Genomic DNA, 18,311 nt, shown 5'->3' with positions numbered 1-18,311 from the left:
GGCAACTTGTGCAGCAGGATTAATTCTTCCCCTCCTGTGGGGGAGAGTAAATTCTAACACTATAACTTAATAAAAGGAAAAAAGAAAACCTTAGTCTAGTTTCTAGCGAGGGAAGAAACGGCCACAAACCAGGCTTCAGCGGTGACGGATGCAGTTCACAGCCCACACATGAAAGATCCTGAAGTCAACTCTATTCCAGTGTTGTTAGGAGCTATACAATTTATCATCAACGCGGTTTAAAATGACAACATACGGTAAAGGATTACGGGACCAACTCCTCTGCTCCTCCGTGTTTGCATTTGAACTACGCAGAACGGGTGGAAACAGAGACTGTCACACACGCTCCGCGCACTGAGGTAAAGAAGAAAGCAGAGATGCGTGTGGCTGTCCCACACGGAGCAGCCTGCCCCAGCCCAGACCCTGCGGAGGGATTTTCACAGCTATTAACAGAGCTACCATCAAACCCTATGTTCTCCCCAAAAAAGAAAAGTACTTTACTGCTTTGTAATGCACCTCCCCACCACCTGCAAATAAAAGCTGTGCACGTTTCTCAGACTTAAATAAAATACAGTACTGATTTTGCACAAACTGAAGGCTGCAGGCTGAAGAGGCTTAAGAGACCCAGCTGCTCCCTAGCTCTTGTTCTAAAGACGAGGCAACGTAAATACAAGTTCCAGCCAAGTGTTTGCCAATTTTTTATCTATCTTGGGGGGGGGCGGGGGGGAAGCAACGGATGTGTAGCAGCACGTTGTTGTTTGCTGCCTAAAAACTCACACCTTGACAAGTATTTTACAAAGCCAGTGGGTTAGAGCAGGCTTTCCTCCAGGCCTGAACTCCACCTGAACGTACTCTGCACGGTTTAAGTGGTTTGGATGGCTCCCGTAAGTCGGCGGCTGTGTTACAAACCCCTGCGCAATTTTTCTGTGTTGGCCTACTATAAAAATAGGGGGGAAAAAAAGGGGGGGAAAAAATACCCAAACCCCACTGCAAGGAGGGTTCCCGTTAGCCCAGGTCTGCAGTCAGGTAGGTACTGCTGAATGCCAGTCCCCTTCCCCGCTTCCTCTCGTGCATCCAAGTCTCCGTGCCTCATCCCTGCCCGCGGAGCCGGGCAGCTCCCTGCCCGCCCTCGGCCTGAGAAGGGACACAGGGACGGCTGGAGCGGAGCAGGCAGGGCCAGGAGGGCTTTGGAGCCGCGCTGCCGCAAAGCTCTGCTCCAGCTGACCCCCCCGGGAAGCACGATGCAGCACCCAGGACTGCAGGCAGGAGAGCCTTACAGCCCGACGGGTGCCGGCTGGTCCGTGGGGTACAGCACCCCGGTCCCCCCAGCATCCCCACCTTTTCCATGCTCTTCCCCTGGCTCCCGCAGGCAAAGGGCTGCGGGACGGGCGGCAGCTCCCGCACCCACCAACCCCAATGTTGCGAGCGTGGGTGTCCCTCTCCTCCAAAACACCTCCTGACCGCAGGCCAGCGGCTGGAGGGGCTTCACTGCTGCCTGAGCTCGCTGAAGGCACCCACGTGCGCCCTTCTCCCCGGGGACCAGGCGCTCAGCAAAGCTCCCGCGGGCCAGGGGAGCCGGGCACGGCGCTGGAAGGAGCGAAGCAAAGCAGCCTCAAAACGAGCAGGTTAAAGACAGAAACCACTTCCCAACCGCCGAGTCTTACGGGAGTAAGTCAGAGCCGGACGGACGCAGCCCAGGAGGAAGCCCCCGCCGCGATGGGGATGCTGCGTTTCGGGAGCCACCACCGCGGCTGCTCACTTCTTTTCGAGGAAAGGGCTGAAAAGTCCCCAGTCGAATGCGAGCATGGCCTGGGGATTGGGGCGCTCCTTGGGCTTCTTGAAGTTATCCTTCTCGGTGCGGAGGGTCCTCAGCACCTCCACTGGGTCCGTCTTACCTGTGAACTTCTGCAAGGGCTCCTCCCTGCAAGGAGACCAGCTCTGCTGTGACCACGGGGAACGGGATCGGGACCCCCCCTCCCTGCTGGGACCCCAGCACATGCCAGGACGGACAATGGGGGAGTCACATCCTCATGCTGGGTGGCTGCTGGGGGCACACGGGGCTTGTCTGTGGGTACCCCGTACCGGGCAGTGCAGGACCCCGCATCCGGGCACCCTCCCCTCCCTCGGGACTTGGGATTTCCCACCGGCTAGCGAAGCCATAGGAGAAGGGATGACGCTGGAGGGAAAAGAGGAGCAGAGTTTGGGGGCAGGAGCAGAGTTTGGGGGCAGGAGCAGCCAGCCGGGGCCTGCCCACCCCCGCCTCGGTTCGGGGTTGACCCACGGTGGGGCCCTTCGCACCCCCCAGGCACCGGCACTGCTTACGTGACCCGCAGGAAGGGGTTGTAGAGGAACTCCTCCTGCAGCGTGGAGGGCACCGTGGGCAAGTCCTCATCATCCCGCTGCTGCCGAGGAACCAGAGACGTCCAAAAACCTGCCGGCACCCAACACCTCCTCTGCCCCCGCCCCAGCAGGGGCACAGCCACTTACCTTGGCCCACGCGAGTTTCTTCTTCACCATTTCATTCTCTGGTTCCACTTTCAAGGCAAACTTGAGGTTTTGGACGGTGCATTCGTGGCCGCAGAACACTTTCTGCAACGCCAGCGGGAAGCACCCAGCATCACACATGCGCCTGGTGCCGGGTCCAACCCGTCCCAGTCCCACTGCAACCCCGGGGACCTGCGCTGCCTCCCGAGCGGTGCCAGCCTCAAGCCCCCTCCCGATTTTGGGGTCCCTCCCCAGGCTGGGACCGAGACGCGGGGCACCCACCGTCTCCTTTGGCAATGCCCCCAGGATTTGGGTGAGGTTGGTGTACATCTGCTCCGCCGTCCCCTCGAAGAACTTCCCGCAACCTCCCACGAAAAGGGTGTCACCTGCGGGGAAAGGGGTCTGGGCAGGGAGGGGACCCTGGCCCCGCTCCCAGGGATGGGGTGCCAGGTGGGAGCCCCCAGGCGCTGGATTCACCCCGTGAGCGCCGAGAACAGGGACAGGCAGCACGCAGGCAGCACGCCCCGCGTCCCCGGTACCCACGGGGTGCACACCACCAGGCTGGGATACCTGAGAAGAGAGCCGGAGCATCCGGGGAGCCGTCCTCCCACATGAAGTAGCACATGTGGCCCGAGGTGTGGCAGGGGGTGAAGAGGCACCTCACCCGGATGGCCCCGAACTGCAGGGAGAGAGGGTCAGCACCCCGCTGGGGTCACCCCAGCCCTGACAGGCAGCCAGACCCCCCCAAGTCCCACAGCAACGCCCGCCCGGGGCTCAGCGGGTCGCAGACGTGCCAAGGGACGGCGGTTTGGGTGAGTCCCGGGTTGCATGTATCTGCTCCGATGGCATTTCGCAGCGGGGTCCCCAGAGAGGGTTGGGTCCCCCAGCGCGATCCCAAACGGGCTGGGAAGGGGATGGGGTTTCTCCTCCAGTCCAGCGCTCCATCCCCGCCCCAAATCCATGGTGCCACATCCGCAGCCACCCCAGGGCACGGGGAGCCCGAGCACGGCCCCAGCCAGACACCAACCCCGTTAGCTCCCGGCATGGTGCCGCACCGCTGGAGACTGCGCCATCGCCCAGCTCCGCTCCCCACCGGCCTGGCACTGCACCAGCCACGGCCGCCCCATGGGGCAGGATCCGTGCGTGGGGGGCCGAGGCTCCGGGGCGCTGCCGCGGTCCTACAGCCACGCACCGTCAGCTCCTGGTCGTGGGTCACCTTGTGCGTCAGGGCCCCGATCCGCTCATCGGCGCCGTACACCCGCAGGCCGGGGCAGAGCCTCGACAGCTCCTCGTTGCCCCTCGCGTGGTCCCTGCGCCAGCGGAGAAGGGAATGGGCACCCGGTCCCGCACCAGGCACGGCCGGCCCCGGCCCCCAGCTCGCGCCAGCGGCACCTACCAGTGGTGGTGGGTGGTGAGGATCGCTCTGAGCACCACGTCCTCCTTCCTGACGATTTCCAGCAACTGAAAGGGACCCAGAGCAGAAGGAAGTGAGCGCGCAGAGGAGGTGACACAGGCACCATGGCTGCTAGAGCCGCACCGCGCAGCCGTGAACAGCCGGCGCCCGCTGTGCCCGTCCCAGCGCAGGATCCGTCCCGTACGGCACCGCTCTGCAGGCGAGAGGCCCAGTGGACCCAGGCGGAGAAAACACTCAAAAACAACCGCTGAGCAACGAGAGGATGAGGGCGGGAGGAAGGCTCGGCTCCCCACGGCCGACCCCATCGTGCAGAGTGGAGCAGGCGGACAGGAACACGCTGCTCCCACAGGGACGGCGGCATTTTATGGCCGGTGCTTTCGCAGCGTAAGCACGGAGGTGCGGCACAGGCCGTGCACGGGGTCACCACCGCAGCAGGGAGACGGCGGCCGTGCAACCCATCCCGGCTTCTCCACTACGGCGAGGGGCCGAGCAGGGCTGCCAACCCCACGGCTCAGCTGCCAGGAGGCTTTTCATGCCAACTTAAAATTCATCGCTAGTAACAAACCCTCTGGCTGCTCCCGATTACGTTCCTCAAAGAGGAAGGAAACGTCCGAGGCGGCAACAAACGCTTAAAAACCGCGACAGCATTTGCACGATGTGCGGCAGCTGAGGGTGGCACAAGGGGATCACCAGGCAGGGGGGCCGCAGGGGTCACGGCGGCGAGGGGCGACCCCGGCCGCTGCCTTCCCTGCCTGCTTCCAGTGGCACAGCTCCCGGAGAACGGGATTTCACATGGGAGACACGCTCTAAAGCTCTGTTTTGGGTTATTCTCACTTGCTTTGGGGTCTGCAAGGCTTCCAGCTCGGGCACGGGGAGGGCTGGGAGGTAACAGTTAAGGCGACATGGAAATCCCCCCGCAGCCCACGGCGGGTGGGAGTGGGGTCTTGCACAGACACCCCCACTCCGTGGGGGGCTCAACAGGGGTCGACCCTGCCGGTGGGATGCTCCACGCGCACGCACCCCGCTGCACGCGAAGATCCCGCACGCCAACCCCGCACGGGGCCACCGCCACAGGCACGTCCCCACGAGTGGGACCCCGCAGCCCACCCGGGACGTGGCGGGGCTGCAGCCCCTCGGGGTGGGGGAGCGGGGAGGGGGGTGAAGCGCCTCTCACCCTTTTGGGGACGGCGGCGTCCACCGCGACAGCGTCCCGGGTGCTCTCCTCGATGACCAGGTACATGTAGTTGTCCTCCAGGACAGAAATCACCTTCACCTTCATGGTCCCTCACCAGCGCCGGTTGTGGGACACGGGACGCGGGGGGCTGGCCCCACGCAGCAAAAGAAGGGGGTGGCCCCAGCCCCACGTAGCAAAACGGGGGGGGGCGGCCCCGGCCCCACGCAGCCGCGGGGCAAGGACACGCGGGGGTCTGCGGTCGTGTCCCCCCCCCTCCCAGCCCCGCCGCGTCGCCCCCAGCGCGACCCTCGGCGGAGCCCACGCGTGACGCGGTCGCTACCTGCGGGCGGCACCGCCCGCAGCTCCGGCGCGGCCACTCCCCGCAGCGGGCGGGCGCGTCCCGCCCCCGCCGGTGCAGTGCGGGGCGGATCACGCTGCGTGGGGCGGGGTGACATCCCGCACGGCCCCCGCTGCGGTGCGTGGGGGCTTCCCTTCTTCTCCCCCCCCCCCCCCCCGGGTCCCCGGTGCAATGCGGCTCCGCAGCTGCCGGTGCAAGGGGTGAAACCCCCCCACGGGGGAAGGCAGAGGGATGAAACACCCCCTCGGTATTTCACCGTGGACTCCCACATCCACGTTGTGGGGTCCCACGGCCTCATCCTGCCACCCACCGGGTCCCACCAGCACCCAGGCTTGCGAGGCTGAAGGCGCAGAGGAGCCCGGCAAGGAGGAAGGCTGGGGCACACCACGTTTCCCACACACCCCCCCCCAGACCCCAAAACCGCAGCCGGGCCCCTCGCCCTTGCCGCAGCCCAGCCAACGCAGCAAGTCACGGCCCGGCACGCAAAAAAAGCCACTTCGCCCACCGCCAACGTGCTAAAAATGAGAGGGACGAGGCTCTCCCGTCCCTGGGAGGGTTGGGGGGTGCCGGGCTCCCACCAGGCGCTGGGAACATCCATGACACAAGATGGTACGGAAATCCCGGACACAGGAGGGGAGGGTCTCGTGCACGACCAAGCCAGAGCTCCAGGGACAGCCTCCGACCCACTCGAGCCCAAAAAGCACGGAAAACGCGGGGCAGGCAGGAGCAGAGCTCTGCCCCGGCTCCTTTCCCAGCCAGGCACACACCCCGGTGCAGGGTTGACTGCGGTCCCCCCCAAATACCACTTGTGAAGGAGGGAACGGCGCCTGCAAGCGGGAAACAAGCGCTGAACGTGCTCCGTTCTTCTTTCAAAAAGAAAATACAGTCGTAACAAGGCCCTGAATAAAGCCCCGGAGGATCCCAAAAACGCCACCCGCTCCTCCCCAGGATTAGGTAGAAAGACGCTTCCAATTGGTTGACTTCAATCGCTAGTATAAAAAAAATAAAATAAAATAAAAATGGTGAGATAAAGAAAACCCCCTCCTTCCAGACCGCCCCACCGATGCTCGGTTTACAGCCGTTATTTATTTGCTCATCTGTCAAACAGCCATCGGTACAGTCATGCTCCGTTGTAGCAGCACAGCATTCAAGTTAAGGAGGCAGTAAAGTTTTAGGTACCACTTTTCTTTCTGAACTAGGTAAAATTTACCTTTTTAAAGCAAATAAAGAAATGGTGCTACACCAAATCCTGCTCATACACTGCCATTCAGCGTGTTGGCTGGAACAGCAAACCAAAGTTACACCGGTGACACCCAGGTGGTTACGGACTCCATCGCGGCATTACTCACCAACATGCACTGGGGAGAGGGGGAGAAACTGGAACCAAAATGGTTTGAATCTTTTGTTAGTTTCACAACAGTTTGTTAGCTGCAAAACATTTGTTTGAAAATCTCTTGTACTCGAGCGGATCTGCAGCACGCAGCCAAGACCAAGAAACAAGGAAGAAAATATAATTAGGAGGAAGAGGCATTAAAGACGCAGATGCCAAGCCCGCAAGGCTGGATCCCACCACCCTTCACTCACATCTCCTTTGTTTAAAGACACCAAGCTGGAGGATGGGAAGTGCAGGAGCAGGATGACCCACTCACTGAAGATCTGGATTTATTCTCCCCCCCAAAACATCCCATTCATCCACTTTGACACACTATTCCCCGTCAGCAACAGCCCGAGGGGAAGTTCCCTCCCTGCAGTTTTCAAGCTGGCTGCAGACGGGGCTCACACAGCACTAGTCCAAGAACAGAGACGGCTTTTAAGCCCCATGGACCAACCAAGAAAAAGAAACGTGCCCCACTAATGTGGTTTCTCAGGGGGTCTGAGAGCTGAGCCCTGCTTCATCTGGCAATACGTGGACACCCTCACCATTTATAACATCACCTCTGTGGCCTTTCTAGCAGAGAGGCTGGACCAGGCAGAGGCTGCAGGGTGGCTGCTCAACCCCAAGCAGCACGCAGCATCTGCTCTAAGTAAGCTGGAGGCTCCCAGGCCCAGCATGGCTACGGCCAGTGCTCACCAGAACAGTCGCTCTCTCGCTGGGGAACAGCGCCCAGCTCATTAACGCTCGCTTGCCACGTTACTCACAGCAAGGTACAAAGCAGCCGTTCTGGCTATCGGCAGCAAGGCATCTGTTGGAGGATCTCGTCGCTGTTAGACACGCGGTTAGTCACTAGGTGAGTTCTCCTCAGGATTTTGAGCCAGCAGACAAATCCCTTCTTCGTTTGTGTGGTACTAACACAAGTAACATACAGATCACACTTAAGAGCAGTAAGCAGGTACATGCAAACAGGCTTAAGTTAAGAGTGAAAGGGTATAAGCAACAGTGCAATCTCTAAGCCAGCATGCTGCCTGGAAAAGTTACTGCAGTCCACGACAGGGAATGTCAGAGAGAAGAGAAAAGCCGGACAGTCCCCGTGTGCCGTTCCCTGAGCCAGACCACCCTGCGTATCTCACAAACGAAGCCCTGAACTGGCGGTGGCAGAGCAGGGCTGTCACCGAGAACTGGTTTTAGTGGAGCCAGAAGCGACAGACTCAGAAGTGTTTGTTTAAGTAGCAGCATGGAAGAAAAGTTCAAATCTTCAGCTGGCGATGTAGTTACTGCATTTTGTCTCTGTTTTAAATGTAGACATCTCGGGCCCCAGTCCCACTGTCTGCATTCGCATCAGGCTCCTACAAAAATAACAGGAGCTTTTTCCTAGGCCTCAAGGTTTGACCCTTCCCCACCCCAGACTCTGAGCCACGCACCAACACTTGCAAAATGATCTGCATGTGACACATGTGACAGTTTGAGAGCCAGCAATAGAAGGATAAATATTCTTCATCATAATATAAATATGCCGTAGAACATCTCAACAAGGGCAAAGTGCTTTTTTTTTCCTTAATTAAAACAAAATAAAAACCTAAATATGACTGTCTCAACCACAACAGAAGGTTCAACTCCTAAAATATCTGACTAGTCTAAATTACACTTAAACTGACATTAAAGTGATCCAGGCAGAGTGCTCAGTCCTTCGGGACTCGGAAGTTATCCTTCTCTTTTCTGATGGCCCCCATTGTTCGGATGGGGTCGGTCTCCCCAGCATGCTGCTGAACTGTCTTCTCCCTGCCAGGAGGGAACACCAGGGACAGCAAATGCAAAGACTGCAAGATAAAATCTCATCTATGAAGTCACTACTATTGCTTTTCGCCTGCATCAAGGGGAAACATTGCACTTAAAGATCAAAGACTCGGGGCTTTGGCACAGGCTTATCGGCTCCCTTGGTTTAAACGCTCATTGGCAAGAGGAAATTGCAAACACTCTTACGCCTTGAACAGCATCTTTCGCTGCGCCTGTCTGCCAAACTCTGCTTGATGAAGGAACATAATTACACAATGAAACTTGTTCTGTCTCCTGAGTCAGGGACTTCAGCACTGGCAGAGATGCTCACCGCACCCCTTCAAATTTCACTGCAGCAAGCTTCTGCCAGGACAGCGAGTATATTTTAAGGAGGGTCTTGAGGGCATCAGAACAGGAATATGCGAGGCAGGAGAGCAATTCCCCCTTACGGCTCTTTCTTTGGAGATCTCCTCCTTCCCACATCCCCCCTCCAAACACAAGGACTGTTCCCACACCCACATCTCCTCCGTACCTCACTCGCATGAAGGGATTGTACGTAAACTCTTCCGCAATGGTGGAGGGTATGGTTGGCTCACCACTATCATACTTTGCCTGTAACAAGGGAGAGATTTCTGCTTAATGAAGAATGTTTTGGCGAACAAGAAATGTCCTGTATTTTAACTGTGCAGGGTCAGTGCTGCAGCTAACTGCCTGAGCTGCTCCTCAGGCCAGGCCCTTCCCAGGGCCATGCACACAGCCGGACAGACAAGCACCGAGGTACACACAGAGAGACTTGGGACAGAGCTGACCCTCCCAGACGTGGACATCAGCCTGTAATTATACCAAGAAGTTTCCAGGAAGGGTCACATCTCCACCAGACAGCAAACCGTCTTCTCTGGGCCACACACAAACCCTGTTCCCCAACACACTGCTCCTCTGGATGCACAACATACTGCAGCTCCTGCCTCTTAACTCCCTTCCCTCAGCCTCTCTTTCTCCCCAACATTGTCTTCTCTCCTCTACCTCCTCAGAGAGGCTCTGCCTCCATGAAAGCATCAAGTCTATCGGAAGGATGAAGCAACTTACCTTGGCCCAAGCAAGCTTTTCCTGGATAGCGACATTATCGGGTTCAACATGTCGAGCAAACTTGAGATTGTTAATCGTGTATTCGTGACCGCAGTAAACTCTCTAGGAAGAGAAAGGAAGAGTGACACCAGGTAACTCTGAAGGTACAAAGGTGGAGCGCCAGGTACCATCATCAATGTTATGGTACAGCAGGAACAACAGAGTCAACCCTCCACGACACGCGACACTCTCCACCAGAGACACGCACAGGAGCAGTGCCAGGAGTTAGCGGCCAATTGAACGGCAAGCCTGATGAAAGAGCCCAGGCATCCCAGCTCACTAGCCTTTGTTTTAATAAGCAGCCCCTACTCTTTCCCCACATAGGGAAGCACAAACATATTTGGGGTAGGTATTTCCTTCCCAGAGGACTCCAGCATCAAAGACAACTCCTGATGTAAGCATTCATTCCTTCAACACATGAGAAATTCTCTCTTTGAACAACAGTATTATTAGGAAGACAGTTTCTTTGATGTCTGTAGTAGTTTCTGGCCGGTTAACTTACTAGCACGAAAGGAGAGGTTCATACCGTTTTGGGGTCCAAGCTGCCCAAAATCTCAATCAGCGCTCTGTACATTTCCTCCGGGGTTCCCTCGAAGAATTTCCCACAACCAGCCACAAACAGCGTGTCACCTGCGAGGGAGGCACGACACGGCATCAGGACCAGGCAAGGCTACTCGCACCAAAGCGTGAGCACACGGTCCCCGAGGGCTCAGTCCTGCCATTGCTGTCCTCGCTGCAGCTCAGCAGAAGGCACGGGGAGAGCCAGGCGACACTGCTGCCCCACACGGGCTCGGTGCTACAGAAACCCACGCGGCAAACGCAACTTCTAATGCGGGAAACCCCACAGCCTCGCCAGGCAAACCACGCCAGCGCTTCCCTACCTGCGGGCAGTCTGCTGTCCCCTCTTGTCCTTTCTAGGGTGGACAAGGAACACTTGTTCTCTTTGCTATGAAGCTGAACAAAGATGAGTCGCCTCTGCATTTTCTCCCCAGTGCTCCCTAAAAATATCTTGCTTAAGCTGTTACTTCTTCCGTGCAGCGGCTGGTGCAAGCTCTGGCGAACGCCCGTCAGGAGAGGGATGACATGGCTGTCTGGGGAGACTGGGCGCAGTCTCAGGGAACGGGGAACCCTACTCTCCAAAACAGGATCCAGAACCTGGCTACCACAGACAGAGCACCAGCCCTCTCTTACTCCCCAATTTTCTCTTCTCTCAGTTTTGTTACAGACAGGAGTACAGATATATGGAAAAGCAATGGGTTTTGGAATCAGCCACAGTTTGGCCTGAGACAATAAACCAACAGCTCTTGTTTCAAGGAAGAAAATGCTAAATGTAGGATTCATCGAGGGCTCGCTCTTGATGTTGTTTGCAGGGTGTCCAGCAATGGTTTACAAACCCAGAGGGGTCTCACCAGTTTCATCTACAATTACTACTTGGTAGCACTTGGTAAGGGGGCAAGATGTGGATGTTAACCAGCTCCACTGGCAGTAAGGGATGAATGCACATCCAGAGTCAGGAGCACACAGGCAGAGGGGGAGCTTATTTCTTTGCAACACAGACTGCCGGCAATGCAACCTCCCAACTCCTCACCTGTAAAAACAGCAGGTGGCTCGGAGCTATTTGGCTTAGTCACATAATAACAGATGTGTCCAGAAGTGTGACACGGCGTACAGAGGCATTTCACATTAAGAGATCCCACCTGAGAAGAAGGCAGAAGACTAGAGCTTAAGCTACTGTTTGGTAGCATTTGTATGGTTAGAAAAGAATTACAACTATTACAATGGTCTAGTAGTCCTACAGGCAAATTCTCACATAGCTGGCCAGTAAACATCAGCTCTGATTCTGGAAGAGTCCAGCAAGAGAGTTTTATGGCAGGGACTTGGAAGGGAGCTGTTTCCTCCCAGCAGGTGTTGTGACAAAGAGAACCGCCAGATTCTTTCATTTTCATGCAGAGTGACTCAGCATCTGCTTGGCAGCAAGAGCAAACAGATCCAGAGCAACAGAAAACCCCAAACAAAGTTAATCAAGTGTAAAAAGCTCCAAACAAAAATGAAGCTGAAGGGAAGACGTGGATGACACTCACGAAAAGGGAAGGATTAAACACATTCATGAGGCCACGGGGATGTTTCCCCCACAGCCCTAATTTGCACACCTTCCCATGTATTTCTGTGCTCCCTTCTTTGCTGCTGCCTCCCCCGAAGGTGTACCGCAAGACTAGCAGTGACATTCATGCCAGCCTGCACATTTCACAGCAGTTTATGTCATCTGCCAGCCCGTCCGTAAACAAACAGCTAGGTACTAACAAGGTTTGCTGCTTTAGCTCTGGAAAAGCAATGCAGGCAGCTAGCCCTGCTGGCCCACTTTCTCTTCACCCTGTATTTCAGCCTTCATTCAGAGAGGACCGCTTGCATTTGTTCGGTGCTAACCAGGCTCTAAGCAGAGCACAAGCCCTGTCCTTTCACGCGCCTGTTCTGACCACCCCAGTTAAGGTAGCCGTCCAGGAGCACAGGGACACCCAGCATGCCCCAGGCAATGCAGGTGTCTGAGCCATGCCAATGTTCTCATCAATGAGGTATCATCGGCCAAAACAAAGACAGAGGGGTTATGGTTCACGGGGCTGGAAAAGGGCAAAAGCTGTACTTAAACTATCAACTAGATCCAAGAGATGTTAAAAGGTAAAAGAGCTGTGACCACAATATTAACTCAAGCTGGTCCACACCAGTCCAGCTCTAAAGCTGTGACACAAACGGGAGATGCCCCCAACTGAGTCCTGCAACTCAGTCCCTTTACCTTGAGTGACGTAAGGTGAGACACTTTCTGTGTCAGTGCTCCGACTCTGCTGTCTCCCCCATACACACGCAATCCCGTCTCCATCTTTACAAGCTTCTCATTTCCCCCAGCATGGTCCCTGGAAGGTCAGAAAAATGGATTTGGGCAGGGATGAAAACAAATTTATCATAACTCATATTGCACTGTGTCTTGGTTTCGGCTGGGATAGAGTTAACTTTCTTCTTAGTAGCTGGTACAGCGCTGTGTTTTGGATTTAGTGTGAGAATACTGTTGATAACACGCTGATGTTTTAGTTGTTGCTAAGTAGCGCTTATCCTAAGTCAAGGACTTTTCAGTTTCCCCTGCTCTGCCAGCAAGCAGGTGTGCAAGGAGCTGGGAGGGAGCACGGCCAGGGCAGCTGACCCAAACTAGCCAAAGGGATATTCCATACCATAGAACATCATGCCCAGTATATAAACGGGGGGGAGTTGGCCAGGAGGGGTGGATCACTGATGGGGCATCGGTCAGCGGGTGGTGAGCAATTGCATTGTGCATCACTTGTCTTTTCTTGGGTTTTATTTCTCTTTTTTTGTTATATTCCTTTTCATTACTATTAGTATTATTATTATTAGTTAGTACTATCCACTGTGACCCACGGGAGTGGTTACTCAGGTTCAGCACTGCAAAACTGCTAAAGCAAAACATTCGTCTTTACATCCCTGGCAGAGTTAATCTGCAATGCAGGTAATCCTCCCACAAGTGCTGACTGTGAGTAGCACGCCTTACAGGCATGTCCTAGCACCTCAGTGTGAGTGTGCTCCCTCCCACACTCCACAGCTACCTTCACACACATTTATTTCACTGGCCACCTGGAAGAAGTCAGCATTTTAAAGCTTAAAGGCACTGACACACAGAGCTTGCAGTCTAGACAATGCATCTGGTCAGAGCAAGCCCAAGAGAACACTTCTTGAGCTCTGATCCTTCTCCTCACACCTAAGCTCCTGCTTAGAGAAGACCAACTTGATCCAGAAAAGCAACAACTCTTGACTGCTTGTGTTTATGCAGAGGGAAGAGGGATCCCACTACAGCAGATAGTTACCAGTGATGATGTGTGGTCAGGACGGTGGTCAGCTTCACGCCGTGCTTTTTGACTGCATCCAAAACCTGCAGGCACAGGGCACAGCGAGAGTATTACAACTCACATGAAATGACTTAACAGCACACCTGGTGCCTGGCATAACCTGGACACAACCGCTCCAAGGTCCGGGAGAGCCACACCAGCAACTCTGCAGAGAGCTCATCCCTCTCCAAGTTGTAGTTACAAATCAGGACACGAGGTCTCTGATCCAGGTAGCCACGACTAAGCCCTCAGTCCCATTTCCTCTTTTCTGCACTACATCACACTAAAGGCAAAAAACAAAATCAGGTCAATAATCCTTGAAGTCAGGGACAAGCTGCCCGAGCCCCGAAGCAGACTGCCTGTGAAGCCCTGGCCATACCTATGCATGGCCAGTATTTCCTGCCTTTCCCCCACGCCTGCGTCAGCATGTGACTAATTCTCTCGTGGATGTGGCAACCTGGAAGGATCTCCCAGACCCGCAGCAGTGAGCACCCTGCTCACAAGGGCAGCAGACAGCATTACCTTCTGGGGCTGCACAGGATCAACTATTGCAGCCTCCTTCGTTTCCTCATCAATGAGGAGGTACATGTAGTTGTCTGTGAGGGCTGGGAGTAACTCCACCTTCATGTCGGCTTGTGTGACCGTCTTCGACTTCCTCCGCTCGTGCTCCGTGTGCAGGAAGACAGCTCGCAGCTGCGCTGGACCTGGGGACCCCAAAACAGTCAAACCTCAGGTTAGCCCAGGGAGGGGAACAAGTGGGACAGAGTACAGCAGGTCCCGCAGCCCACGGCCTCAGCGAAGGAAGGGTATGGACAGCCCAACCTGCCTCCTTCAGAGGAGAGAGGCCACCACGGGACAAAGCCTTAGTGCCTGGCTGTGTCACCTCGTGCCCCGCAGCGCGGGAGGCTCTTGGTGCCCTACAGCTGCAGCGAAGGGGGACGGGACACTGCTCCCCAAGATGTGCTCGTGCAGGGAAAGCTCTGTACCTTGACTGGAGAGAAGATTTCAAGGGGCAGGAAAGCAGAACGGAGAGGGAACAGCTGGGCAAAGGTCAGCCTGGGACAGTGACTTTGCAAAAAAAGCACAAAAGGCCATGTTACAGCCAAAAGACAAAAAAGGAGGAAAAAAAAAACACAACAAGAGAAATACAGAAACACTGCTACAGCAGAAATATCTGGTTCGTTACTTGGGGAAATCACATCCTGCACAGCGCACGGAGAGAAGACAGGCTCTCTGCATGGAAGGCAAGGCTCCCCGCCTGGCCAGGTATCAGGCATGTACTGCGGGCAGGTTTCTTGCTCACAGGCTACCTTGCTGCAACAGCAGTCCTTCCCTATTTGCTTTTGGTTAAATGTTTAATCAGATCCACAAAGCAAATCTAATTCCAGCTGCAAATAACCTGGGCTCCACTGTTCAACTCACAGATACACAGTAACAACCAAGCCCTAAGAGGCTCTGCCATAAAAAAAGGAAGGGAAACGAAGAGGACAAGGTCTTCCATTCCTGCAGCCCTGCAATTCAGGCCTGGGTCCATACACATGCAGGGAAAGAGGCGTCAGTCTCTGCAAGTCAGAAATCAGCTGTCTTAACGCCCAAGGCCCTCGCACACCACTGAAGGTGACTGCGTTGGTCTGAACTGTGCTGGCTCAGCCGCTGGCTCATTTTGCACCCCTGACTCTCTCCCTAAGGCTCCCGACGCTCGGTGCTTGGTCATCTCCATCAGTGCCAAAGGGAGGGGTCACCACGCTCTAATCAATCTGCCCCACTCTCCCAAAACAGGTCAGTCCTGCCCACCCCTGATAAGAGCCTGCTTTAGAGAGAAGAGGCCCCACAGACTAGCTGCAGCCAACACGGACAGCCCCCCTGCAGCTCCACAGACCGACGGGGCCAACAAGGCTGCAAAACCGAGATCCAAGTTCTGACCGGGGCATGCAGCTGCTGCTGCTGCTGCGAACCCAGCCCCGGGGCAGTGGGAGCTGTAAGGCCCCTCTGGTACAACTCTCCTGCCCAGAACTTTTTCCCCTTCTACCTCCACCATCTCACTTGCTAATGAGGGAAGGGAGGTAAGGAGGGGAGGTGGCAGTAAAATTAAACACAGTGCTGCAAAGAAAACCCCAAGGCACAACAGTGTAAGCATGCACTGGGTATTTGACGGTGAAGGCACGTAGTATTGAGAAAAGCATCCATACCTGCCGAGTGTTCCTCTGGAGCAAGAGAGTCCTTTCAAAAAAAGAACAAAACAAAAAAAACCCCTTACTACTCCTTGATAGGGGAAGGAAAAAAAAAAAAAAATCTATTGCTCTTTAACTGTTCCCCAACATGAAGCACTTTTGGATGCTATCATTCACAAGAACTATATATACACTGCGTGTTTGTTTGCATGCTAGACACTAACTGGGGAAAAAAAAAAAACCCAAACACAAAAGAAAACACAACCTTAACTTCAAGTCAAAGGAATTATTCACATACTTAAAATGCTTTCTTCCTATGAACCATTTCTAACCTTGGCCATGATCCCAAAGTCTCTTTGCATGTTTAATTCACAATTCTTGCAAAACAAACAAACAAGCTACACCACATAAGGAAATGTTTTCTAAAATGTAATTTAAACAAAGGAATGAGAAAACATCCACGAAGTATGAAACTCATTCTGAATTCCCATCTGCAGCTAAGCTGCACCCTTCTAGCCTGCCCCCTCGGCGAGCAGACCAGAAGCGCTCTCATGCACGCCCAGCATTGCTCTTACGAGAAGGGGGTTCTCGCACCCAGTTCTGCTCAAGGAAGCTCCCCAAGCGGTACATAACCCCTGCCCTGGCCCAGCACTAACACAGATCGGTTCATGATCACTGTAATGCATGCGGGTCTGCTCCAAAATTAATGCCCAATGACTCCATTTTCCTCAGTTTTGTAATGCGTCCCTCCTGACTTCATGCCTGAAGCAGACACGACTGGGGAGAGCAGAACACCAGCAGCCTTTGAATCACACACGCTTCAGCTTTCTGGAACGGTTCATTAGTGCAGCTTGAGTCGCCAAGAGGAAAGGCTTTGCAGATGGGAAGCGTTAATGTTACCACATAAATGCAGACATGCTGGAGACTGAAGGTAAGCAGGCAGCAGCACAGTGTAAAAAAGTAGGTTCCCTCAGAAAAGGGGTGCTTCATACATTTTCTCCACAGCATTTTGTTTTACTCTTTTTATTACAGAAAAGAGTGGAAAATTCCTATTTCAAACATGGCTGTCACTCAAAAATTACTGCACGCACGTACCCAGGTGAACATCCCTGCACTGCCTCATAAGAAGAAACACTACGTTCACTTTTTACGTACTCTGCACACAGATATTTTTTGGATACCCAGCGAGTTTGTGGCTCCACGCAACACCAAGCGAGTTGGTCCACAAACCCAGGGCAACTCCCACTCCCACTTGACTTGCCCGCCTGGCACACGCTGCCGGTGGCACAGCCAGGTCCAGCCAGTGTAGGCAGGGCACGCACACACCCACCCACTGGTGGAGCAAAGCCTGCATGGAAGGCGCAGCACCCACCCTGCAACCTGGGGAACTCAGGAGCTGCTAGTTACTCGTTTTGACATACTTGTTCCCAAGATAGCATCAGGGTTTCCAAGTCTGGCAGTTAACTCCAATGGATTCTCACTCGTTAAGGGTAGGTCTTAAAATTGGAGCGATGCAAAGGGCCTCTGGCCAGACTTCCCAGAGATGCTGTGAAGCTAAAGCCCAAGCTCTAGTTCAAGGAGATGCTTTCAGAATTTAGGCCCTAAATTTAAATGCAGATCTTAGACAGTTTTGGGTTTGTTTTTTGTTTACATTGCCAATACAGTCTGCCATCCATCAAAGCCAGTTTAAATGCCAGCCCAGGTCCCCCAGGCCCTTCTCCCAGAGCAATAACCAGCACTTTGACAGCCCAAAAACTCCGCAGGAGCCTCCCAGATGAGTTATCGATGCGAAAAGCCACTGACAGAGACAGGCTCCAGCTGAGCAGATACTGACCTACTTGGGGCTGTGAGTCAGCTTAAAAACCTCGGCGCACCCCTAAGCCGGGAAACGAGAAGAGAAAAAAAACCACCGTCAAACTTCCAAGCTTGCCGGGGGACCCGCTGCCAGCCGGGCTGAACCCCACTGCCAGCCCCAGGGCCGGCCACCCACCCACGGCCGGCTGCCTGCAGCCGCCCAGCTCCCTGCGGGTCCCGGCTGTACGGGGGCACAGCACGCCCCCTCCCCGGTCCCAGCTGCAAGGGGGACATCGCACGCCCCCGCCGCCCCGGTACTGGCTGCAAGGAGGTCACTGCACAGACCCCGGCCCCGCTGCAAGGAGGGGGGGGATCCCACCGCGCCCCACGCCCCGGCCCCGCTGCCCGGGGACGCGGCCCGGCCCCCCGCGCCCCGGCCCGGTCGCAGAAGAGGTGCTGCCCGGCCCCGTGGGTCCTACCGGGCTGCGGCGCCGGGCGAACCGCGCCTGCCCGCCCCACGTACCGGCTCGGAGCAGGGCCCCAGCTCCCAGGGCTGCCAGGGCGGTGCCGAGGCCCCGCCAGCCCCCGCCGAGCATGGTGCGGCGCGCCCCGCCCGGTGCCCAGGCCCGGCCCGGTTACCTTTGCTCCCCGCCTTGCGGCCGGCCCCGGGGAGGCGGGTAGCGGCGGCCGGCCCGGCCCCGGCCCCGGCCCCGGGCCCGGAGTGCAGCGGGGGCGGTGCTGCGCCCGCCCGGCCCC

The 18,311-nt window shown here is 55.7% G+C and overlaps 2 protein-coding genes across 9 annotated transcripts; both read right to left on the bottom strand.

The window, feature by feature from the left end:
• Positions 1-1,327: 1,327 nt before the first annotated feature.
• On the bottom strand, positions 1,328-5,289 carry LOC127022254 (hydroxyacylglutathione hydrolase-like protein). Of its 3 annotated transcripts, none has more exons than XM_050905740.1 (8): positions 5,070-5,289; positions 3,878-3,942; positions 3,674-3,791; positions 3,052-3,160; positions 2,764-2,867; positions 2,485-2,586; positions 2,320-2,399; positions 1,328-1,918 (listed from the first exon to the last, which is right to left on the bottom strand). In XM_050905740.1, the coding sequence occupies exons 1-8, from the start codon at positions 5,172-5,174 to the stop codon at positions 1,753-1,755; spliced, it is 849 nt and encodes a 282-aa protein (XP_050761697.1). In that variant the 5' UTR covers positions 5,175-5,289; the 3' UTR covers positions 1,328-1,752. The 3 variants fall into 3 exon arrangements, with proteins under 3 accessions (XP_050761697.1, XP_050761698.1, XP_050761699.1); XM_050905741.1 differs by having other exon boundaries at positions 2,320-2,396; XM_050905742.1 differs by lacking the exon at positions 1,328-1,918 and adding an exon at positions 1,954-2,173.
• A 2,977-nt stretch (positions 5,290-8,266) lies between these two features.
• On the bottom strand, positions 8,267-18,239 carry HAGH (hydroxyacylglutathione hydrolase). Of its 6 annotated transcripts, XM_050905976.1 has the most exons (12): positions 18,079-18,121; positions 17,596-17,637; positions 15,780-15,810; positions 14,577-14,658; positions 14,113-14,294; positions 13,570-13,634; positions 12,492-12,609; positions 11,292-11,400; positions 10,230-10,333; positions 9,665-9,766; positions 9,111-9,190; positions 8,267-8,584 (listed from the first exon to the last, which is right to left on the bottom strand). In XM_050905976.1, exons 5-12 carry the CDS (start codon positions 14,215-14,217, stop codon positions 8,485-8,487), a joined length of 783 nt encoding a protein of 260 aa, XP_050761933.1. In that variant the 5' UTR covers positions 14,218-14,294; positions 14,577-14,658; positions 15,780-15,810; positions 17,596-17,637; positions 18,079-18,121; the 3' UTR covers positions 8,267-8,484. The 6 variants fall into 6 exon arrangements, with proteins under 6 accessions (XP_050761933.1, XP_050761935.1, XP_050761936.1 ...); XM_050905978.1 differs by lacking the exon at positions 14,577-14,658; XM_050905979.1 differs by lacking the exons at positions 14,577-14,658; positions 15,780-15,810; positions 18,079-18,121 and adding an exon at positions 18,195-18,211.
• Between the last annotated feature and the right edge of the window lie 72 nt (positions 18,240-18,311).

Source organism: Gymnogyps californianus, chromosome 15 (genome assembly GCF_018139145.2).
Source record: "Gymnogyps californianus isolate 813 chromosome 15, ASM1813914v2, whole genome shotgun sequence".
In the NCBI taxonomy this organism is placed as follows: domain Eukaryota; kingdom Metazoa; phylum Chordata; class Aves; order Accipitriformes; family Cathartidae; genus Gymnogyps; species Gymnogyps californianus.
This window is presented reverse-complemented; position numbering and strand designations above follow the sequence as displayed.

Coding starts and splice junctions, on each gene's coding strand:
- LOC127022254 (XM_050905740.1), bottom strand. CDS start 5,174: ATGAAGGTGAAGGTGATTTCTGTCCTGGAGGACAACTACATGTACCTG. Junction 3,943..5,069: donor ACGCCGCCGTCCCCAAAAGG/GTGAGAGGCGCT, acceptor GGTCCCTTTCAG/TTGCTGGAAATCGTCAGGAA. Junction 2,868..3,051: donor TGCTCCGGCTCTCTTCTCAG/GTATCCCAGCCT, acceptor CTTTCCCCGCAG/GTGACACCCTTTTCGTGGGA.
- HAGH (XM_050905981.1), bottom strand. CDS start 14,217: ATGAAGGTGGAGTTACTCCCAGCCCTCACAGACAACTACATGTACCTC. Junction 13,635..14,112: donor ATCCTGTGCAGCCCCAGAAG/GTAATGCTGTCT, acceptor CTGTGCCTGCAG/GTTTTGGATGCAGTCAAAAA. Junction 10,334..11,291: donor GCCACCTGCTGTTTTTACAG/GTGAGGAGTTGG, acceptor CCTCCCTCGCAG/GTGACACGCTGTTTGTGGCT.